At 41.2% G+C, this 25,542-nt stretch overlaps 1 protein-coding gene across 4 annotated transcripts in view; it reads right to left on the minus strand.

Moving 5' to 3' along the window:
* The window catches only part of lrch3 (leucine-rich repeats and calponin homology (CH) domain containing 3), a 170,952-nt gene that overhangs the window by 72,059 nt on the left and 73,351 nt on the right, over positions 1–25,542 (minus strand). For all 4 annotated transcript variants that reach the window (XM_048541803.2, XM_048541802.2, XM_048541801.2 and 1 more), the window contains 3 exons: positions 18,989–19,094; positions 13,562–13,698; positions 12,149–12,261 (listed from right to left, as the gene is read on the minus strand). In XM_048541803.2, the coding sequence (XP_048397760.1) occupies positions 12,149–12,261; positions 13,562–13,698; positions 18,989–19,094 (356 nt within the window). The remainder of the gene's footprint in view (positions 1–12,148; positions 12,262–13,561; positions 13,699–18,988; positions 19,095–25,542) is intronic.

Below are 25,542 nucleotides of genomic sequence, written 5' to 3' on the forward strand. Positions count from 1 at the left end.
TCCTTGCAGGGGTGCCTTCTTCCCACTCTTTGCCTTGCAGTTACAGCTTCTTCCATTACCCTTGCATTTTTCCATCTGCAATCATTCTTCCCACCTTCCTTGCAGCCTCCATCTTCACCACCTTAGCCTCTTTCATATTCCCCACAGCCATCATCGTTCTTCTCCCACAGCCATCTTCATTCCTCTTATGCAGTTGACAACAGCCCCGGGCATGGCTGATGGCAAATCTATGACCCAGAATCCAACCAATATCACATCTGAACAGACCCAGCTGATGGCCCAAACCACACCCCTCCAGACTTGGCCAACAGCAAACCCGAGACTGAACCCCCAGCATTAATTACTCTAGCACGCTTCCAATCACCACCTGCTTCCAACATTAACTTAGTTGAATACGAGTCCAATGATATTCTCACTGCAGCCACCTACTCTCAGAGCTTCTACAGTCACTTATTGGTTTGATCCTGTGTTCCCATCCGTCATCATATTAGTGGCAAACACAACTGAGAAACAGCCTGTGATTGGAGCAGTAGGAGACAAAATCTGTGACTAAAAGAGCAATTCCCCAAAGATGATTTCACCTGATTGGTGATCCATGTGAATTGCTCTTTCCTGGTCATTTTGGGGGGTATGGGGCCAAAATTTGTCCACAATGGTTTTATATTTTGAGCACTAAATGCAAAACCCTGGTTCTACCTCCACTGAATTCAGTGAAAGGAAAAGCTGATTTTTTTTTCCTTTGAGGTCATTTGATCCCACTGTTGCCCTGTGTTGTACTTGCTATGCTCCACCCAGGTGATGCTCACCATGGAAATGTAGAGAAAAATCTATTTTTTTTAAGTTAATTGCAGTTTTAAAACCTACCCTATCCAAATTACAAATGCCAATGATTACGTAGATCCTTTTTATTCAATTCAGTGTCATAGATAGAAAGATTGGAATTATTTAAAAAAAGCTAGTAGACATTTTGAAAAGGCATTTTACTCATTTAAAAGCAAAGTAATGCAAATGCTTGAGATCTGAAATAAAGTTTCAGATGTCAAATAAGGAGAATCCAAAGAAATTTTACAAATAAATTAAGGACAAAAGAGTAACTGGAGAGAGAATAAGATCCTTAAGAAGGATCAACAAGGTCAACTGTGCATACAGCTGCAGATAAAAAAGAGATACAAAATGAATATTTTGTTGTTCATGTTTACTGTGGAGAAACAAAGAAACCTACAGAACAGGAACAAGCCCTTCGGCCCTCCGAGCCTGCGCCGATCAAGATCCCTCTGTCTAAGCTGTCATCTATTTTCTAACTGTCTGTGTCCATTTGCTCCCTGTCCATCCATGTACCTGTCCAATTATATCTTAAAAGACACAAACATGTTTGCGTCTACCATCTCTGCTGACAACGCGTTCCAGGCACCCACCACCCTCTGTGTAAAGAACTTTCCACGCATATCTCCCTTAAACTTTCCTCCTCTCACTTTGAACATGTGACCCCTAGTAATTGAGTCCCCCACTCTGGGAAAAAGCTTTTGGCTATCCACCCTGTCTATATCCCTCATGATTTTATAGACGTCAATCAGGTCCCCCCTCAATCTCCGTGTTTCTAATGAAAATAATCCTAATCTATTCAACCTCTCTTCATAGCTAGCACCCTCCATACCAGGCAACATCCTGGTGAATCTCCACTGCACCCTCTCCAAAGCATCCACATCCTTTTGGTAATGTGGCAACCAGAACTGCACACAGTACTCCAAATGTGGCCGAACCAAAGTCCTATACAACTGCAACATGACCTGTCAACTCTTGTACTCAATACCCCGCCCAATGAAGGAAAGCATGCCATATGCCTTCTTGACCACCCTATTGACCTGCGTTGTCACCTTCAGGGAACAACAGACCTGAACACCCAGATCTCTCTGTTCATCAATTTTCCCTAGGACTCTTCCATTTACTGTATAGTTCGCCCTTCCAAAATGCATCACCTCGCATTTGTCCGGATTGAACTCCATCTGCCATTTATCTGCCCAAGTCTCCAGTCTATCTATATTCTGCTGTAATTTCTGACAGTCCCCTTCACTATCAGCTACTCCACCAATCTTAGTGTCATCAGCAAACTTGCTGATCAGACCACATACACTTTCCTCCAAATCATTTACATATATCACAAACAACAGTGGTCCCAGCACAGATTCCTGTGGAACACCACTGCTTACAGGTCTCCAATTTGAGAAACTCCCTTCTACTACCAGCCTCTGTCTCCTGTTGCCTAGCCAGTTTTTTATCCATCTAGCTGGCCCCCATGTGACTTCACTTTCTCTATCAGCCTGCCATGGGGAACCTTATCAAACGCCTTACTGAAGTCCATGCATGACATCGACAGCCTTTCCCTCTTCAATCAACTTTGTCACGTCCTCAAAGAATTCTATTAAGTTGGTAAGACATGACCTTCCCTGTACAAAACCATGTTGCCTATCACTGATTTTCTTCCAAATGGGAATAGATCCTATCCCTCAGTATCTTCTCCAGTAGCTTCCCTACCACTGACGTCAGGCTCACCGGTCGATAATTACCTGGATATGAAAGCTACATATGAAAGTGTTTGATAAGGTTCCCCATGGCAGGCTGATGGAGAAAGTGAAGTCACATGGGGTCCAGGGTGTGCTAGCTAGATGGATAAAAAACTGGCTGGGCAACAGGAGACAGAGGGTAGTAGTAGAAGGATATGGAAGCTACAGAATGTAGAGAAATAAACAGTGAAATCTTCAAAAGTGCCCATATTAAAGAGGAGGTGGTGCTAGATGTCTGAAAACACAAAGATGGATAAATCCCCACGACCTGATCAGGTGTATCCCAGAACTTTGTGGGAAACTAGCTAAGTGATTGCTGGGTCCCTTGCTGAGATGCATGTGCCATCGACAGCCACAGATGAAGTGCTACAAGACTGGAGGTTGGCTTTCTGTGATGCCATTATTTAAGAAAAGTGGTACAGAAAAGCCAGGGAACTATAGATCAGTGAGCCCGAAGTCAGTGGTAGGTAAGTTGGTTGGAGGGGATTCTGAGGAACAGGATTTATATGAATTTGGAAAGGAAATTAGCAATGAAAATAGAAATAGGTGGACAAGTTCAGCAGGGTGGCAGCATCTGTTGAGAGAAATTAGAGTTAACATGTCAGGTTGAGTGATCCTTCTTCAGACTGATTAGGGATGGTCATTAGCTTTGTGTGTGGAAAATTATATCTCACTAACTTGACTGAGTTTTTTTGAAGTGACAAAGAAGATTAATGAAGGCAGAGTGGAGGACGCTGTCTATACGGACTTCAGCAAGGTGTTTGACAAGGTTTCGCATGATAGACTGTTTAGCAAGGTTAGATCACCTGGAATCTAGGGAGAGCTAGCCATTTGGATATAAAATTGGCTGGAAGCTAAGAGACAGAGGGTGATGGTGGAGGGTTGTTTTTCAGACTGGAGACCTGCATCCCACGGTGTGCCGCAAAGATCAATGCTGGAACTACTGCTTTTTGTCATTTTCATAAATGATTTAAACATGAATATAGGAGGAATGGTAAGTAAGTTTGCAGGTGTCACTAAAATTGGAGACATGAACAGGACCTTGATCAGATGGGGTGAGGAATGCCAGATAGAGTTTCATTTAGATAAATGTGAGGTGTTGCATTTTGATAAGGCAAATCAGGGCAGGATTAACGATAGGGCCTTGGGGAGTGTTGCCACACAGAACTTGTGGTGCATGTTCATAGTTCCTTGACAGTGGAGTTGCAGGCAGACAGGGTAGTAAAAGGTGTTTGGTAGACTTGCCTTTACTGGTCAATGCATTAAGTATAGGAGTTAGGATGTCATGTTGCAACTGTACAGCACATTGGTTAGGTTACTTCTGGAGCACTGTTTTCAGTTCTGGCCTCCCTGCTATATGAAAGATGCTGTTAGACTTGAAAAAATTCAGAAAATATTTACAAGGGCTTTGCCAGGGATGGAGAGTTTGAGCTATATGGAGGCTGAATAGGCTAGGGCTATTTTCTCTGGAGCATTGGAGGCTGAGGGGTGACCTTATAGAGATTTATAAAATCATCACTGGCATGGATAGGGTGAATAGCCAAGGTCTTTTTCCCAGGGGAGGGGAGTCCAAAATTGAAGGGCAGAAGTTTAAGGTGAGAAGGGAGGGAATCAAAGGGGCAACATTTTCATGCAGAGAGTAGTGTGTGTCAGAGGAAGTGATGGCGGTTGCTACATTTAAAAAGGCATCTGGATGGGTACATGAATAGGAAGGGTTTAGAAGCTGTCATGACATACAAACCTCTCAGAGAACATCAAGAATTTCACCAGAAATGTATCATCATTTCTGGTCACTGAATACCAAGTACACTACTGGCCAACAATGTTTTTCCTGTATTTTGGAGGGAATGCTGGCTCAGACTTTCCTGTGGCCATACTGTCATTTCTGCACTGTGGATAAGAGTTGCACATGGGGACTCTGTGGAATTCCAAGTGGGACACTCAGACAAGTGACGAGGAAATCACAATTACACTGGACAATACCTGTGACTGGAAACCCCAAGGGTTAGGCAATTCCACATCTAATAGATCCAATCTTTGTTCCACAGTCTTGCCAGTTCAGTGTTGAATGGTGATAGACATTAAACAACTCCATGGCAGCAATATTTCTAGCAATAATACCCAAGAAACATGCTCCTAAATTAGCCACACAACTTGTGAAGCTGCCCCAGTACAGCTACAATGCTGGTATCTACCTAGCAATATAGAATAGTGTCCAGGTATATCTGTCCACAAAATCTGGACAATTCCAACATCAACAGTATTTTCTTAACCTTACCACCAGTTCCTACATTATTTAGAACCTTGAGAGCTAAATAAGTATTCATCATTTACCATTTACACACCATATTACTAGCTTCTTTCACTATATCAGAGTAAAAATCAATTCCTGGAGGCAGTGTTACCAAAAACAAAAGCAAAGGAGTTCTCTTTTCCTTTCTCCCGCCCACCCTTAATCAATTAACTCCCAGCATTCTACTTTAAGTCAGACAGAGCATTCAGTCCATTGGGCCTGCTCTGCCATTTGATAAGATAGTGTTTAATCTGATTGCCACCTCAAATTCCACATTCCTGCCTACATCTGATAACATTTCATCCTTAGCTTAGCAAGAAACTATCCATGTCTGCCTTAAATGTTTCCACAGATTCTACTTCCAGTTGCCTTTTCAGGAAAAGAGTTCTAAAGACTTACAACTCTGTCACCTCTGTTAAAGCGGGAGACTCCTTGTTTTTAAACAGTGGCCCCCAAGTTTGGAATCTTCCATTAGAGGAAAGATTGCACCCACAACAACGTTGTTAAGACTGTGCAGGGTATTGGATCTTTCAATTAAGCCACCTCTGAATCTTCCAAACTACACCAAAAACAAACCTTGCCTGCCCAACCTTCCACAAGACAAGCCACTCATTCCAGTTACTCATCTGGTGAGCATCCTCTGAATTGTTTGCAACATATTTAACATTCTCCCTTAAATAAGGTTGTAAGTACTGTATACGCAACTCCAGGTGCGGTCTCATCAGTACCCTGGATGAAACGTGATTTCCCAACTCTGTTTTTATTCAAGTGACCTTCTTGTAAGTTCTTGAATAATAGCTTCAACATGTTCTCTATGAAACATGTTAAGTGAACTGGTTTGTTGTTCCCTCTATTTCCCCTTTTAAATAAAGGAGTGATATTTCCTCTCTTCCCTACATTCGTGGATCTCTGCAAGTTGCTGTGAAATACAATTGGAAATAACTTTGAAATTTTTTATTAAACAATGTTTTATACACTGATAAAATTCAGCATTTCATCTTCTTTTCAAATCAATCAAATATTACATAGAACATAACAGCACAGTACAGGCCCTTCGGCCCTCGATGTTGTGCCGACCTGCCATACCAATCTGAAGCCCAGCTAACCTACACTATTCCATGTACGTCCATATGTTTGTCCAATGACGACTTAAAAGTACTTAAAGATGGCGAAACTACTACCGTTGCAGGCAAAGTGTTCCATTCCCTTACTACTCTGAGTAAAGAAACTACCTCTGACATCTGTCCTATATCTATCACCCCTCAATTAAAGCTATACCCCCTCGTGCTCGCTGTCACCATCCTAGGAAAAAGGCTCTCCCTATCTACCCTATTTAACCCTCTGATTATCTTATATGTCTCAATTAAGTCACCTCTCAACCTTCTTTTCTCTAACGAGAACAGCCTCAAGTCCCTCAGCCTTTCCTTGTAAGACCTTCCCTCCATACCAGGCAACATCCTAGTAAATCTCCTCTGCACCCTTTCCAAAGCTTCCACATCCTTCTTATCATGCGGTGACCAGAACTGTACGCAATACCCCCAAGTGCGGCCACACCAGATTTTTGTACAGCTTCACCATAACCTCTTGGTTCCGGAACTCGATCCCTCTATTAATAAAAGCTAAAACACTGTATGCCTTCTTAACAACCCTGTCAACCTGGGTGGCAACTTTCAAGGATCTGTGTACATGGACACCGAGATCTCTCTGCTCATCTACACTACCAAGAATCTTACCATTAGCCCAGTACTTTGCCTTCCGGTTACTCCTACCAAAGTGCATCACCTCACACTTGTCCACATTAAACTCCATTTGCCACCTCTCAGCCCAGCGCTGCAGCTTATCTATGTCTCTCTGTAACCTACAATATCCTTCATCACTATCCACAACTCCACCGACCTTCGTGTTGTCTGCAAATTTACTAACCCATCCTTCTACGCCCTCATCCAGGTCATTTATCAAAATGACGAACAGCAGTGGACCCAACACCGACCCTTGCGGTACACCACTAGTAACTGGATTACATTTTATTTTCTGCTCTTTGCTGTCTGATCCAGTTATAAGCAACATTAAAAATGTAAAATCATTCAGCGACATTATTTATCATATTTAAAATGACTTCAGAAATGAAGCAGGGAACTCCACTAAATTTTTAGAATAGGTTACATTTTGATGTTGAACTGCCTAATAAAACATATCTACTTTTTACTTGCTTCTTCCCCAAAACTCAGTCTTTCAGAATTTAAACAGTGAATTAATGCAATGCATTCAGTGCTGGCGCATACTAGCTGACCTGTACTCAAGTAAAATCAGAGAAAGCTGGGAATTCAGCAGATCAGGCAACATTTATGGAAAAAGAAACAATTAACATTTCTGATCAATGACCTTTCATCAGAACTCGTATTTGGCAATTGACAATCAACCCAAGGCATTCGCTCTGTTTCTCTCTCTATGAATGCTACAACACTTGCTGAGTATTTTCACACTTCACATTTCCAGTACTTGCTGTACTTAGCTTGTGACTCGGTCTTCACTTGTTGTTGACACACTTGAACTTTCTGAAGGCTTTAAAGAACAATAGTCAAGTGTGTGAATCTGGCATTTTTACCCTGCTTCCGACTGTAGGGTTGCTTTCTTCCAGGCAAAGGCTGAGAACAACTAGGATCATGAATCAGAATGCTAACACACCATGTTATTGGACATTAATTCTAGCCATTTTGATTCTCATCCCATTGAAGAAATCTCGAAGCACAAATGTTTTCTTTGAGAAAAATCTCATTGGTCATTACCTCAGCCTTGAAGTATTCACTTATTTGCTCTGCCAATCGAAATCGAAAGATTTTAATAATTAAACGATAAACAGGTTTCAAGGTCACTCATCAGATGATTCAAATTATAGGCACAAAGTTCTTTGTCTAAAACCAAATTCTGGTTATTAACAGTACTGTATTGTGATGAAGTATATCTTTGTGCAGTAAGGTCCTTCGGACTATCAAGTCTGCACTGCCAATAACTATCACAAAACTGCGCTAATCGCAATTTCCTGCACTTGACCCACAACCTTAAATATTTTGATATTTCACACACAAATATCTTTTAAAGATTGCAGGTTTCCAGTCTCCACTACCTTCCCAGACAGTGCATCCCAGATTCCCACCACCTGCTGAGTGAAAATGATTTTATTTCCCAAATTCCCTCAGAATCTCCTGCCCCTTACCCTAAAATTACATCGGCTCCTGGTTAATACCTCAATCAAGGACAAGCAGCTGCTCTCTAATCATTCCGTCATCACAATCTAATATACCTCAAACATGCTTCCCCTCAGTCTTCTCTGCTCCAAAGAAAACATCTGAGCCTACCTGTCCTCTCCTTATTGCTCAATTTCTCCATCTCAGGCAACATCGTGGAGAACTGCTTCTGTCCCACCTCTAGTTCTACTATTCCTTCTTGTAGTTAGGTGACCAGAACTACACATGGTACTCCAGTTGCAGCCTGTCCAACGCTCTGTGCAGCTCCAATATTACCTCAAAAACCAAAAGAACTGCAGATTCTGTAAATCACGAACAAAAACAAAGCTGCTAGAAAAGCCCAGCAGGTTTGGCAGCATCTATGAAGGAAAAACCAGAGTTAACCTTAATGCACCCAGACCCGAAATGTTAACTCTGTCTTTTTCCTTCACAGATGCTGCCAGACCTGCTAGGCTTTTCCAGCAACTTTGTTTTTGTTCCAATATTACCTCCTTGCCCTTATAATCTACACAACTAATAAAAGCAATTGTCCCATGTGCCTTCTTAACTATCCTACTCACGTGCTCTGCCAACTTCAGGGAACTGTGAATAATTACCCCAAGATCCCTGTTCCTCTAAACTATTCAGTGTGCCCCCATTAATTAAAAACTCCCTCATCTTGCTTCTTCTTCCAAAGTACCTCACTCCTCATCAGGATTAAATCTATCTGCTCTGCCCATTTGACCAACCCATTTATATCCCTCTGTAACCTACAACCATCTTCAAAGAATCCCTACAGTGCAGAAGCAGGCCATTTGGCGCATCAAGTCCACACCAACTGTATGAACAGCATCCCAGGCCTACCCCCATCCAATCCCTGCATTTTCCACCCAAGACACAATGGGCAATTTAGTTTGGCCAAACCACCTAACCTGCACATGCCTATGGGAGGAAACAGGAGCACCTGGAGGAAACCCATGCAGACAAGGGGAGAATGTGCGAACGCCACATCCACAGTTGCCCCAGGCTGGAATTGAATCTGGGTCCCTGGCGCTATGAGGCAGCAGTGTCAACCAGTGAGCTACCATTCTGCCCATGCTTCTTGGCTATTAACCATCAACATTGGTGTCAACTGCAAATTTGCTTAACGTGGTCCCCTAAATTTTCACCTACATCATTTATGTTTATAACAAACAATAAATGCCCCAGGGCTGATTCTTTTATTACACTAATGGACACCAGTCTCCAGTCACTCAGACAGCATTTTACCACTACCTTTTGTGTCCTATTGCTAAATGTGTTTCTGATCCATCTTGCCAGGCTTCCCTCAATTCCATGGGCTTTAACCTTCTCAATCAGTCTCCCACGTGGGACCTTGTCAAAAGCTTTGCTAAAACCCATAAAACTGAACATCCCTCATCCACACACTTGATCACATTTTCAATTAGGCATTACCTCCCTCTGATAAAGCCATGCTGGCTGTCCCTACTTAACCCATGCCTTGCCAAGTATTAATTCAACCCTCCAGAATTTTCTCTAACAGTTTCCCCACCACTGACATGAGACTCACCAGTCTGTAATTATCTGATTCATCTCTACCACCCTCCTTAAAAATTGGAACCACATTTGCAGTCCTTCAGTCTTCTGGTATTTCACATGTGGCCAAAGAGGAATTAAAAATTTGTGTCACAGCACCAGCAAATTCCTGCTTTGCCTCCCACAGCAGCCTGGGATGCAATTAATCTGGGCCAGGGAATGTTTCTATGTTTAACCCTGACAAAGCTTCCAAAAACCTCGCCATTTCCGATGTCAAACAGTGCAAGTTCCTCACAGTCCCTTTCCCTGAATTCTGTACCTACGTTCTTCTTTTCCACAGTGAAGAACAAAGGGAAGTATTCATTCATCTTCCAATATCCCACAGCTTCACACACAGGTTGTCCCCTTGGTCCCTAACGGGATCTACTCTATTCCTGTTTAACCTCATCCTTTAATGTATATGTAAAATATCTTAGGATTTTCCACAATTCTGTTTGTAAGTTCTTTTTCATACCCCCTTTTTGCTCATATAACTGCTTTAGGTTCAGTCCTGTACTTTCTGAACTCCTCCATGGCCGTAGCTGAATCATTCTCTTTGGACTAACTAAAAGCCCTACTCTTCTTCCTCATCCAGTCCTGAATTGCCCTAGATATTCAGGGTTCTCTGAACTTATTGCCTGTTCATTTCCCCCTAAAGGGTACATGTAGGACCTGTATTCTCTCCAGATCCTTTACCTGCAATTGCTCCATTGTAGACTTACCTAAAAAGGTGTTCCCAGTCTGTTGTGGCCAGACCCTGTTTTATTTTAACACAATCTGCCTTCCCCTATCCAAAATACTCGTTTGCAGGCCATCCTTTTCATTGTCCAGAAAAAAATCTGAACAATACAGCGTTATGGTTGCTATCAATAAAATGTTTCCTCACTGCCACATGGAACACATGTTTGGCTTCCTTCCCCAGAACCAAATCCAGCACTGCAGTCCCCTTTTGGGCCTTCTATGGATTGATACAAATAAAAATTAACCTGGGTACAGTTATGTTAGGACAGCATAATTACCCAATTATAATACACATCTGTGAGCTTTCTACAGATTCACTCCTCTATTTCCTGCTGCATCTTTGGGGGCCTGTAATATACTCCCAGCAAAGTAGCTGCTCCCTTAACATTGCTAAGTTTGACTGACAAGGCCTCACGTGAGTACCCTTCGAAGATATCATTTCTCCTGATTGCAGTAATTGACTCCTTAATTAATAGTGCTACACCACCATCCTTTTTACATCCTTCCTCTGTCTCACCTAAAGATCCTATAGCCTGGAATGCTAAGTGGCCACCCCAGCCTTTCCCTTAACTATGTTCCTGTGACGGCAACACTACCATACTTTAATGTGTCAATCCACAGAATCAACAGATCAGTCAACCTATTACATTCCTTACATTAAGTAAAGATCAGCCAGCTTTGCCTTACTCTCGGCACTCAACATAGCTGAACTCACTGCGACTTGCTCCCTTTGTTGCAGCACAATGTGGCTCTGTTTTATCGATAGTCTGTGTCCCCTCACTTTGCCAGACTAGTTTAAACTTCTCCCAAAAGAACCAGCAAATATACCTGCAAGGATATCAGTCCAAATGTGGTTTAGGTGTAGACTATCTCATTTGTACCTTCCCCAAAAATGGTCCCAGTGATCCAGAAATCTAAAACCCTCCCTTTTGTACCAAGACTTCACCCACACATTCATATGTCCTATTTTCCCCAATTTCTAAACTCTCTAGTACATGACACCGGGAGTAATCCGTAGATTACAATCAATGAGGTTTTTAATCTACTGCCCAGATCCCTAAATTCTTGATGAGAGGCCTCATTCCTTACTTGGCCAATATCGCTGATACCAACACATACCACAATATCTAACTCATCACCCACTCCTTTCAAGTTGCCCTGAAGTCTTTCAGTGACATCCTTAACCCTAGCACCAGGGAGGCAACTCAATATCCTGGGGTCACATCTTCGACCACAGAAATGCCTGCAGACTAAAGAATTCATTATCACTCTTGTTTTTCTTTTCTTCCTCCCCGACCCCGCAAACCTGTAAAGTCAAGCAGTTTATGATACCAGAGGCTTGGCTCTAACTACATTTCTCCAAGGTACCAGCACACTCATCAGCTTCCAAAATGGAATACAAGTTAGTGCATGGGACCCCAGAGGACTTCTGCAGTACCTGCCTGTCCTTTCTGGACTGTCTGGTGGTTACCCATTCCCTTCTTTCCTCTAGTCCCTTGAGCTGCGTTGTGACAACCTCTCTAGCATGCTATCCACATCACTCTCACCCCATGGATTTGCCACAGTGTCTCTAACCACTGCTCTAGCTCCAAAACCCAGAGCTCCAGCTTCTGCAACTGGGAGCAGTTCCTGCAGATGTGGTCATTTAAGACACTGGATACATAAGATATATAAACTAAGTACCAAAGCTAGTGAATCATTTTTTTGTCATTACTAGATTTAACCAAGTTTACATTGGTAGTTTCATTACCAACCATGAACTGAATCCGACCGGTCTCGTTCGATCATATTCTGGCATGTCTGGAACGCTTTTACATGCTTCAATATTCAGATATTTGAATATATGGATCTTCCCCTTTATGCAAATCTAAAAGAAAAGTATAAATCTTTAAACACTATCAGATTAAATACCAAATTCCAGTAGGGAATTGTAGCACAACACAAATCCAAGTAAATGCAGAATCTCTCAACAGGAATGAAAAGCAAACCTATTTACATTGATCTTAAAAACTGTTGAAAATAAAAGATCACTTAAACTCAAGGCATCTGCAACATGACAAAACAAACTACAATTGTTAGAACTTCAAGAACAGGAAAAGGTTGCAAGTAATACAGCATCAGTCTATCAGAAATCATTAGGAAAAGGCAGGTTACGATCATTTTGCTGTGTTCCCTTGACCAAAGACCAAAAGATAGACAGGCATTTTGTAAATTTGGTAAAACAGACTCAAAGGACAGTAAAGAAAAGGAGGAATGACACAGCAAACAGAACCAAGAACAATCAGTGAGAGGGCAGTGTTGAATGAATTTCAAACTGCTAACAATAGTCAGATGATATTAATGATTATCAGTGAAGGAAACGTGAAAATTTTCTAGTTCTGTCCATGGGGCATTAATTGTGGGCAGTTTCACCGTCTTTTCAGTTATTTGAACAATCTTTCGTTGTGCTTTTGGTTGCACTTCAGTCCCATGCTCCTGAATTTTTGGCATCCAGTGCAGAGGTATGTGGACAAGTCAGACAGCCTCGTTCTTGGTCTGCTCCCGGGTCTAGCCAATTTAAGAGCAATGACCTGCCCTGTTTCTGCAGTTAAGAATTTGCCTGGGTGTCACTGGACAGGAAACATACAGCATTCACAAATACTCTTGATGCTTTTAGAGAAAGGTGGACACTGCAGTGTGCAGAATGCCTTTTCTCTCTGAATTCCATTTTGATACAGCTTTCTCTCTCACCTTTAGTGACGTGCATTGTCCTTCCTGGGCACTGAACATAATTTGATTAACTGGAGAACACGGGTGATTTGGCAGTGGTGGATAACAGGTACAAGTACCACAGGTGATTTGATGGTAAGAAAAAGCCATTCAGTTGTGCTCTTTGACAATTCCAGATATAAAATCAAAATTTAAAAAAATGAAACCTGACAATTAACTGTCCAGATATGTGTAGTTGTACCTCTGAACTGATGGAAAAGTTACAAAGAACTCCAAATCCATCAAATTCTTGTTGTAGATAAGTCGAAACTGCCACGTCAAAAACCACAAAAGCTGTTCTCATTAATTTACCAACTTTCAGTGATTTCTTGCTCGTGATTTATAAATCAATTAGTGAAATGCTAAGTCTGAAATATAAAGTTAACAACAAAAACAAATCATTTTCTTGGAGGTCATACCTGCGCAGGTGGAGACTGCAAGGGATTATTGTCCAAAATGATTGTTTGGAGATGCCGTAGGTTTCGATAACAGACTGGAATTGTTGTCACTTTATTACAGGAGATGTCTAATCGCACGAGTGGCAAATCTGCAAGCTCTAACAAAGCAGTAAACTAAGACATTGATTTACACAATAGGTATGGTGTTTTGCCAGTTGAGTCCTCTGTGGAACAACATTACAGTATGTCTTCAAAATTTGAAAATTTTATTGCATTTAAGAAAGCTAGAACGCAGTGTCAAATTAATCTTTGAAAAGCAAACCTCACTAAGATGCTTTAAAAGAACATCACTATAACACATATTCGACAAAGATGTCTCCTGCTGGCTTCAAAGGATGGTTTAGGGCTAAAACTGCACCAGGTATACCATTTACTCTTATGAATAAACTAATTCAGCACAGTTTAAAACAAAATAATTAAACTTAAAATTATTATAAACCCAACAGGAATTTTGTCGTTTTAACTTTGCTTAATTTCAATTACTGAAAAATTCAAATTTTTTAGCTCAAATAGTGAATTGACTTCACAAATTCTGAAACACATTTAATTAACTAATGAGTCATTCCATTTGCACCAGCATAAGACAATTTAAGGCATCTGCCTACAAAAACATTCAAGAAATCACTAGTGTCTTCTGTGCATACTGAACCTGACAAGCATACTATCTGACACAAGTAGAGCAACAAAAATCCAGCATGAAAGAAAAGTTATGTACATTTTCCATTCGTAGTTCATTATTTTCTAACTTTTCTAGCTATTTACCATAATATACAAAATTTAGCATAAATTCCAATCCAAAGAGGTGTGTTACAGCTGCCATGAGTATTTCCTCATTTGCCTATAAATTATGCATTTACCACACAAGATTCAGCAATGCAGGCCTTTTTTTCCAGTTATCACAGCAGCTCTTTTCTCATCCCATCCTAAGACATGATCCAACACATTTTTTCACAAACGTGACTGGCACTGAGTTCACTGTCCTCAGTGCTATGCAGCAAACTGTGATTCTCAGCTATACAGCATCCATGAGCCAATGCGCAATATAACCTCTATATCTAATGGACGACAAACAACTGTATGCATTGTATTCGAAGGCTAATGCTATCAAATTATCTAACTACAACTTCTAGAAGCCATTACCAGCTCCAAAGCTCTAGATCTCTTTCTCCCACCAACCACCTTTGTCACACACTTTATTGCTACCTTTCAGGTGTAATCGAGTAGGCGCTCTCCTGATCCCAAGTTTGCTCATCATCTATTTTCCACATTTTGTACTCCAATTCAAATTCAGTTTATATTAAAATCTTTCTAAGCAGCTTCACAGGCATAGCTTGTTTGTTATTTTCAGTAAATATTTTGGAGGTAGTTATCTCAATTTTAACCAGTTAAATAACAAAATTTTGAATTTCTTACAAGTCTGAGATACAATTGTGAAGTCATTTTGTTTTCTCATTGTTTTTAGACATACTAACTATTATATAGATACTTAGCAATACAGAGGAAGAAGGTCATATAGATAGTCATTCCTCCCCACCAATTCATGCTCGTATAAAGACAGCAGTTGCTGAAACCCTCAGATCTGGCAACATCTGTACACTGAAAATCAGAGGTAATGCCAAAGTCAAATCATATTGGACTCAAAATACAGAGTTTCTTTTGCCCTAAGAGATTGTCAGACCTGCTGAGTTTCTCCATTATCAAATATTCCATAGTTCCTAGAATGGCTAGAGCACAGGAGGTCATCATTCAAACTGTTATGTACATACTGATTGGTTCATTGCAGCAGCATCTCAGATAATCCCTAAGCTTCCCTTTGACCTTTTTTAAAAATTTCTTTCATTTGCACAAACAATATTTTCAAAGCTCAATTATAACTACTTCAATCTCTTGCACACAGTGCATTCCTGATCTTAAAAGATGCGCTGCATAAAAATGTTTTTACTGGTTTATTTACATATATGTTAATAATAATGAGACTTGGTTACACTTACTCCAACCAGGACAAACCTGTGACCCTACCGGGGGGCAAAGGTAAAGTCATCATAGTCCAACTGGACCTCGCAGTAAGTTTCAAATTAATGAAAACTTTTTCATTTCAAAACATTTATTTTAATGGTCACAGTCCAATCCAATACTTGCTAAATGCAAATGATTTAGGGTTTCAGTTCCAGTCTCTATAAATAGCAACCATAACATTAAGTTTAAAATTAACTTAAAACCGTTTCAAAAGGCAGATATTTTGAAGAACATTTTGTATTCTAAGGTTACAAATGGGAGAGGTAGTCTGTACTTTATAGTGCCCCATTTATGTTATTTCAATGGAAATTTGTTTTATTAGGACCTGTTTGCTCAATTTCCGGTTGAACATCGTCATCTTTTCCCCTACCATACCCGGCTTTTCTTCTTGGCATTGTCTCCGTGTGTTGCCCTTCTCTTGGTCTCGCTTTCCTCTGGCTCTGCCTCCCACTCTCTGTTCTTAACTTTGGTTGCTACTGACACATTTTCAGCTAACAGCACTGCCAGCGCATCACATCTTCCAGTCATCAACAACTTGTGGCCTGTTTCTGTTTGGCTGTGACACACCTCCGAGGCAAGTGAGACTAGAACAAACATGAACAGGGAACAAGAGTAGGCCAGTTGGGCACTTCAAATCTATCCCACAAATCAAAACAGTTATGGATAACCTGACTTTCAGCTCAACTTGACATTCTCAAATGTCTCTTAATTTTCCACTCAGTCATTGTTCCTCCCTTCTTTTCAGTTGCTGATTTACAGCTATTTTTGGGATGCTGCCTGTATCCTTTACAATGCAGACAACAGAAATTGTGTTTGCAATTTGTTTGTCATCACCTTATCCATTACCGTTTCCCCAGAAACATTTCATAAAGGGACTGACACACTTGTTTTTTAAATATCCAAAGGAACTTTTCCAGTTTTATATTTTTAACTAACTTTCTCATACTCTAATTTTTCCCTTCTTATTTTTCTTTGAATTTTTTAAAAAATTCTGTCCCATCTTCACAAAAACTTTGTCTTTGAGTTTGATACTGTTTTTGACTTTTTTCAGTTAACCACATGGCAGGTCTATCCCTTAGAAGTTTTATTAATTTTGCAATATATCTATTTTGTGCTTTCTGGAATATCCGCTTAAATCTTAGCCACTGCATTTCTACATACTTGACCCTTAAATCAAAACTGCCAGTTCACTTTCACTAGCTCTCCTTTCATACTGTCATAATTACCCTTGTTTAAATTCAAAACACTAGTTTTGGACCCACACTTCTCACCCTCAAACTGTATGTAAAACTCAATCAAAGTATGATAATACTATCCAGGGGCAGTTTCACTACGAGGTATGTAATCAATCCAATCTTGTTGGTTAAAACCAGATCTAGGATAGCCTGCTCCTGGCTGGTGCCATAACACGCTGGTCTGAAATACGCCCTGAAAATATTCAAGTAAGTCCTCTTCTGAACTGCTTTTACCGATCTTATCCAGTCTATCTGTAGGTTAAAATCCCTCCTTAGAAATAGCTGCACTCTTCTGACTAGCTCCCATTATTTCTTCCTTGTTACCCTATCTTACCAAGTTCTTGGTATTTTGAGATCAGTACACAACTCCCACAAGGGACTCAGGCCTTTATCATTCTTCATACCGAGCTAGACTACTTCCATATCTGGGTTTCCTGAATTTAGGTCATTCTTCTCTATTATGCTAATATCATCCTTAACTAACAGAGGCATTTGTTGACCCTTTTCTAGCTTCCTGTCTTTCATAAATTTCATATACCCCTCAAAATTCACTGTCCAAATTTGGGTCTCCCTGCTGTCTTGTCTCTATAATGGCTGTTAGACCATACTTATTTATCACAATTTGTACTAGTTCATCTGTTTTGCTTCAGATGTAATATGCATTCAAATACAGTGCGTTAGGTTTTGTACTTTGATTATTTTTTGTAACCTCTGATCTTATCTGCAGCTTCAATATTGCATTTGCGTAGATTCAACGGCTGAATTCCAAACCGTTGTCAATGCATTTAAGGAAATATGAGAGAATGGAACTGCAATTGAACACTCGAAAGAGAAAAGGTCCTCCACCAGCATGTTCTTGCCACATACTGCTCCCAATCATCAAGGTCCTTTTTGATCTGCAGGATAATGCAGATCAATTCCTGCACATTGGGAGTACTGGGACAGCAGCGATCGATAAAATTCAACATTGTCCCCTTAGATGAATAAAGACTGTACTGGTACACTGGAGACTGTGTCTTTGATAACAAAGGGCTCATGTCAGATACCAACCTGCTTGGTCTAAGGGAATAGTGTTACTAGCTCTTCATGCTTTAGAGAAAAGAGTAATGTCTAGTAAACACTACAAATCACCTGAGAAATATCAGCAGGGATGTCTCTGCAAAATCATAACCCACCAACAGGATAGGCACTCAAATATCAATGCCCCCACTCAGGCAAACATCGCCTTTATCAAGACTCTGGTTACCATCATGGTGTAGAAGTGGATGAACAAAGCAGGCCAAGCAGCATCGGAGGAGCAGGAAGGCTGACGTTTTGGGCCTAGACCCTCCTTAAGAAATTTCTGAAGGAGGGTCTAGGCTCAAAACGTCAACCTTCCTACTCCTCCGATGCTGCTTGGCCTGCTGTGTTCATCCAGCTCTACACCTTGTTATCTCAGATTCTCCAGCATCTGTAGTTCCTACTATCTCTGGTTACCATCAGTCAGTTTTGTTCTATGGGCCACACTGGCTGCATGCAAACTCTCTATCGCTCAAGCTTTTTCATGGCAAATAGTTATCAGCAGATAGGGAAACACTTTAAGAACTGCCTCAGAACCTCCCTAGAAAAAATGGAATGCTCCCACTAATATATGAGATCTCTACCTCAAGAACGTTCAATTTGGAGAAGAAGCCTCATCTCCAGTTAGTTCCAAAAGAGGTCAAACATAAACAATGGAAGTAGCATGCAAAGACCTGAGCATCCCGCCCCCACATGTTCCACTTCACCTCTAGGATTCAGCTATTTTGTCCATACTTGGATTGAGGCTCCAAAAGGCCTGAGAATGAGAACTGAGTGGTCATGGTGACCCCCCCACCCCCCATTGCGACACTGCCATCTGCAGTTGCTCTCATGCCAAGATCAGTTGCTTCACAATTGACCAAGAGTAGATTATGGACTATTTTAATCTTATCACAATATGATATCACATAAACACATCTGTCAATTTAGCCATTAGGAAAACACTTTGCATTTGTTTTTTTTTTAAACAATTGTAATGTGTTAAGTTAATGTGGCATGCAAGTATCAAAATGCTTTGTGCTTCCTATTGAAGGGAAAAAAAGGCACATATCTTATTAAAAAGTACAAAAACACGAACCTTCTGGCAGTGTTACCAAGTGATTCCTCCTTAAATTTAGGTCCCTTAAAATCTCCAGGTTTCCAATCTGTGGTGGTAATGTCTGTATCTCATTACAGCTGATGTCCTATAGAAATTTAAAATAACAAAACACAGTTGAATGGATTTAGTCTTCCACATTCAAGATCAACTCCTATGTTCCCACTATGGCACCATCATATTAGGCCAAAGGTTAATAAAGAACCTACCTCTTCTGTATTCTATCTCACTTTTGCTTTAAATACAAGGTGATATAACATTGTTAATGGTTGGCAGCCTGGCTTTAATTTAGGTAAAATGAAGGAATGGGGAAGGGTGGTCTCAGCATGTGTCTACTGGCGGCAAAGTGCAAGAAATTCACGCCAGCTTGCGATGACCATGGCAGTTGAGTTGATAGTAGATACACAGTCGCCATATCCCAGGGAAACTTAAGGAATGTAAAGTTCTGTTATCAGTTATACTGAAACTAAATAGACACTTTAAAATGTAAGACAAAGTTGGAGTTCTACATATTTTTAGATCAACCTGTTCAGAGAAGTTATAGCACACTTCTGGAGCAGGTGGGACTTGAACCCAGGAACCACTACTCAGAGATAGAGGCACTGCCACTGTTTCACAACAACCCAAGGTAGGCGTCTTGATATTTTTAATCAGTACGTTCAAAGATATTCTTGCCTTTGGAGCAGGTAGGAATTGAACCTGGGCCTCTTGGCTCAGAGGTTGGCAGATTATCACTGTGCAACACAAGCCCTTCAAGTTGGGAGTTTTTTATTATTATTATTAACCTGTTTTTCTAATCAACCTGCTCAAGGATGTTATCACACCCTCCTGGAGCAGGTGGGACTTAAATCAGGCCTCTCAGTTCAGGAAGTTGGGATACTACAACTGTACCACAAGGTCGTCCTAAGCTGGGAGTTTAAAGAATAGTTAATTAGTATTTCCACCTGAATCCAAAACTCACGTGATTCACACTGTCATGATGCAGGTTTAGAGAAGGAAAAAGTACATACTAAATCAGTGCTGGTTTAGTTTAAAACTTTCCCTAGAAATATCATTGATAATGAACTTTACAAAAAAAGTCAATGTGCAAGATCTCACTGAAAAGTAAAAGAGAGCCTGCAAGAGAGGCACTGCAAATCTCTTTTGTTCACTATCCAAAATGAGGACAAAGCTTGCATTTGGTTTGAACAGGCCAAATCTTCTCGCAGAGGGAACAAGAGGCCAAACCAGGGGATTGGACAAAGTTGGCTGATAGCCAAGATTCTGAAACAGAGAAGTACCTTCAAGGGCAATCTGAAGCACCTTTGTTTTAACTTCCATGTCAAATTTAACAGCAACCTCAGGTGCAGGTAGAAGATTTCTCATAATGTTTCCTGAGCAAGTTGCATCTGCCAAGACCCCAGAGGTAACTGCACTTGTCTTGTGACCTTCTTATGCATGCCAGAATGTCACATTTCCAACCATCTGAACATTCCACACTGATTTTTCTTTTGCCTTCAAGACAATTCTGGGTCAAAAATTTTACTTGCCCAAAGTGAACCTCGGTAGAGAGAAATCTGTTTTGTTCCATTATCTGGTTTCTCATGCATTTTGGGTTAATTCGAGGGGTAATCATTAAGCGTTTATGTTACAAAATGTCGGAGATAACCAGTTTTACAGCTTTGTTGAATACGATTTGCTTTGTAATAAATTAGCAATTTTGTTTATTAAAAACCTGATGACTGGATATTTTAATTCTACATCTAAAAATAGAAATCAGCATATAATCAGCCACATTTGCAAGTGGATAAAACATCTAAGTTCATGTTGAGACAGAAATAGTGCACTCCACCATCTCAGTCAGAGCACATCGTAAAAATCAACGTTGACTCAGAAAATCACAAAAGAAATAGGCAAAATACCTGTTCATGTATCACTAATAAGAGGTTCTAACATTTTCCCTGATCCTGATGTTGGGCTAATTGGGCCAATGCTTTCCAGTTATTCTTATTTCCCTTCTGTAGTAAACAGTAGGATCACAAGGTCATCGCTTCCACTATGTCTGTAGTCACTACTTTTAAGGCTGTATGACATACAAGATTCAAGACATTTTGGCAGCTTTTAGATCCAGTTATTTTCCTAGTACCATTTCTCTACTGGCATACAGCTGTCTATGGCATAGATGATGCATAACGTTAAACCGGCAATAACATAAACAGGGATAATGAGGAAATTGACCCCAGGAAAACACAGGCAAACAAAATAATGATAAATAGAACACTGTCACATGAGGACTACCTGTTCTAAATTCTTCAAACTCTACATTCTTACAGGATGCAGTGCTCTATCCTATTTCTGACATGCGCTTCAGTTCAGGCACAGCCAAGATGGGTTTCTCCAGGAAAAGCCGCGGCAAACAAATGCTCAGAGCTCTGGTTGAAAAATGAGGCGCAAACTATATTATGAAGGAAGAAGTGTGCTTCTAACAGGTATTAGGTAGAAGATGACAATTGAGAATCAGGCTGAATATACAAGGCTCAAGAGGGTGACAAAAAAGCAACCAGCTGTCTTTTCCCAAATTTTATCAAAATTCCCACTGCCTCTCCAATCTCAACAACGTAGCTTTCTAAAGACCAGGCAACATAAAATTCTGTAGTGCTTACAAGGGTCCCTGATTTACGAATGTCTGACGTATGAATGCTCGTACTTATGAGAAAAATCCATTCAAGGGTGTAATTTCAAAGACCTGGAAAAGAGACATTTCCAGTTCTTACAAACAGCTGCTTTACATCGTCCTTCACTATGCTTCGACTTCTGTCCAAATCAACTTGTAGTTGGACTCCAGAACAGAATCTGCTCACAAACGAAGGGCTTTGTGATGCCAGGTATGGGATTTATCTACTTTTTACATCATTTATTTCAGAGTTTGCAATGGAGCTTGTGTTACATGCGCTTTGGTCTGTGTCTCTGAATGGGTTTACATAGAACATAGAACATTACAGCACAGTACAGGCCCTGCGGCCCTTGATGTTGTGCCGACCTGTCATACCGATCTCAAGCCCATCCAACCTACACTCTTCCATGTACGTCCATATGCTTATCCAATGACAACTTAAATGTAACTAAAGTTGGCGAATCTACTACCGTTGCAGGCAAAGCGTTCCATTCCCTTACTACTCTCTGAGTACAGAAACTACCTCTGACATCTGCCCTATATCTATCACCCCTCAATTTAAAGCTATGCCCCCTCGTGCTCGTCGTCACCATCCTAGGAAAAAGGCTCTCCCTATCCACCCTATCTAACCCTCTGATTATTTTATATGTTTCTATTAAGTCACCTCTCAACCTTCTTCTCTCTAATGAAAACAGCCTCAAGTCCCTCAGCCTTTCCTCGTAAGACCTTCCCTCCATACCAGGCAACATCCTAGTAAATCTCCTCTGCACCCTTTCCAACGCTTCCACATCCTTCTTATAATGCAGTGACCAGAACTGTACACAATACTCCAAGTGTGGCTGCACCAGAGTTTTGTACAGCTTCACCATAACCTCTTGGTTCCAGAACTCGATCCCTCTATTAATAAAAGAGAAAACACTGTATGCCTTCTTAACAGCCCTGTCAACCTGGGTGGCAACTTTCAAGGATCTGTGTACATGGACACCGCGATCTCTCTGCTCATCTACACTGCTAAGAATCGTACCATTAGCCCTGTACTTTGCCTTCCGGTTACTCCTACCAAAGTGCATCACCTCATACTTGTCTGCATTAAACTCCATTTGCCACCTCTCAGCCCAGCTCTGCAGCTTATCTATGTCTCTCTGCAACCTACAGCATCCTTCGTCACTATCCACAACCCCACCGACCTTAGTGTCGTCTGTAAATTTACTAACCCGTCCTTCTACGCCCTCATCCAGGTCATTTATAAAAATGACAAACAGCAGTGGACCCAACACTAACCCTTGTGTTACACCACTAGTAACTGGTCTCCAGGATGAACATTTCCCATCAACTACACCCTCTGTCTTCTTTCAGCAAGCCAATTTCTGATCCAAACTGCTATATCTCCCACAATTCCATTCCTCCGCATTTTATACAATAGCCTATTGTGGGGAACCTGATCGAATGCCTTGCTGAAATCCATATACACCACATCTACCGGTTTATTCTCATCTACCTGTTTGGTCACCTTCTCAAAGAACTCAATAAGGTTTGTGAGGCACGACCTTCCCTTCACAAAACCGTGCTGACTATCCTAATCAATTTATTCTTTTCTAGATGATTATAAATCCTATCCCTTATAACCTTTTCCAACACTTTACCAACAACTGAGGTAAGGCTCACTGGTCTATAATTACCAGGGTTGTCTCTACTCCCCTTGAACAGGAGAACCACATTTGCTTTCCTCCAGTCATCTGGCACTATTCCTGAAGACAATGACGAGTTAAAGATCAATGCCAAAGGCTCGGCAATCTCCTCCCTGGCTTCACAGAGGATCCGAGGATAAATCCCATCCGGCCCAGGAGACTTATCTATCTTCACCCTCTGAAGGATTTCTAATACCTCTTCCTTGTGAACCTCAATCCCACCTAGTCTAGTAGCCTGTATCTCAGTATTCTCCTCGACAACATTGTCGTTTTCTAGAGTGAATACTGTTGAAAAATATTCATTTAGTGCTTCCCCATCTCATCTGACTCCACACACAACTTACCACTACTATCTTTGATTGGGCCTAATCTTACTTTCGTCATTCTTTTATTCCTTAAATACCTATAGAAAGCCTTAGGGTTTACCCTGATCCTATCCGCCAACAACTTCTCATGTCTCCTCCTGGCTCTTCTGAGCTCTCTCTTTAGGACTTTCCTGGCTACCTCGTAGCCCTCAAGTGCCCTAACTGAGCCTTCACATCTCATCCTAACATAAGCCTTCTTCTTCCTCTTGACCAGAGATTCCACTTCCTTCGTAAACCACGGCTCCTGCACTCTACAGCTTCCTCCCTGCCTGACAGGTACACACTTATCTAGGACACACAGGAGCGTTTCCTTGAATAAGCTCTACATTTCTAATGTGCCCATCCCCTGCAGTTTCCTTCCCCATCCTACGCTCCCTAAATCTTGCCTAATCTCATCGTAATTGCCTTTCCCCCAGCTATAACTCTTGCCCAGTGGTATACACCTATCCCTTTCCATCACTAAAGTAAACATAACAGAATTGTGATCGCTATCACCAAAATGCTCATCTACTTCCAAATCTAACACCTGGCCAGGCTCATTACCCAGTACCAAATCTAACGTGGCTTCGCCCCTTGTTGACCTGTCTACATACTGTGTCAGGAAGCCCTCCTGCACACACTGGACAAAAACTGACCCATCTATAGTACTCGAACTAGTGTTCCCAGTCAATATTTGGAAAGTTGAAGTCCCCCATGATAACTACCTTGTCTCTCTCACTCCTATCGAGAATCATCTTTGCTATCCTTTCCTCTGCATCTCTGGAACTATTCGGAGGCTTACAGAAAACTCCCAACAGGGTGACCTCTCCATTCCTGTTTCTAACCTCAGCCCATACTACTTCAGTTGACGAGTCCCCAAACATCCTTTCAGTAACTGTAATACTGTCCTTGATCAACAATGCCACACCTCCGCCTCTTTTACCATCTTCTCTGTTCTTACTGAAACATCTAAATCCCGGAACCTGCAACAACCATTCCTGTCCCTGCTCTATCCATGTCTCCGAAATGGCCACAACATCGAAGTCCCAGGTACTAACCCACGCTGCACGTTCACCGACCTTTATTCCGGACGCTCCTGGCATTGAAGTAGACACACTTCAAACCAACTTCTTGCTTGCCGGTGCCATCTTGCTTCCCTGAAACTTTATTTTGGACCACCCTACTCTCAACCTTTTCTATAGTCGAACTACAATTTTGGTGCCCATCCCCCTGCTGAATTAGTTTAAACCCATTATCCTACAAGTATTACAGCAGCCCACGGGGACTTCTTTTTTAAAAATAGTCAGAGTGTGTTTTTGGGAGGGTAATGTGAATCTGTTAATATTGGGAGAACTTTCTTAAGCAAAGTACGGTTGTGCACGAAATTTTCACTTCAGTAGGCCAGAGGTTGCTTTACTTTCTTTTAATTAGGGAAACACCCGTAGCTTAGCAAAAACTGCTGTTTCAGTTGTGTGGTTTACAATCGTGCTGTCTGAAGCTGAATGTCTAAAGAAAATGTCTAGAGAAAGTGAGATAGCAAAAACTGCAGATGCTGGAGTCATTTAATAGTGTGGAGCTGGAAAAAAACAGCTCAGGCAGCAGAGGAGCAGGAAAGTCGACATTTCAGGTTTACACCGTTCATCAGGGCTGGGAATGGGGAAGGTAGCTGGGAAATAATAGAGGGAGGGGTTGGGCTGGGAAAGGTAGGTAAGATGATGATAGGTGGGTGCAGGTAGGGGATAGTGGGGATTAGTCAGTGGAAAGGGTGGAGCCGATAAATGGGAAAGATGATTTTCAGGTAGAGTCAGGTCAGGGAAGCAGGGATAATAAGGAGGGTCAGATATGGGATGA

This window comes from Stegostoma tigrinum, chromosome 14 (assembly GCF_030684315.1).
Source record: "Stegostoma tigrinum isolate sSteTig4 chromosome 14, sSteTig4.hap1, whole genome shotgun sequence".
In the NCBI taxonomy this organism is placed as follows: domain Eukaryota; kingdom Metazoa; phylum Chordata; class Chondrichthyes; order Orectolobiformes; family Stegostomatidae; genus Stegostoma; species Stegostoma tigrinum.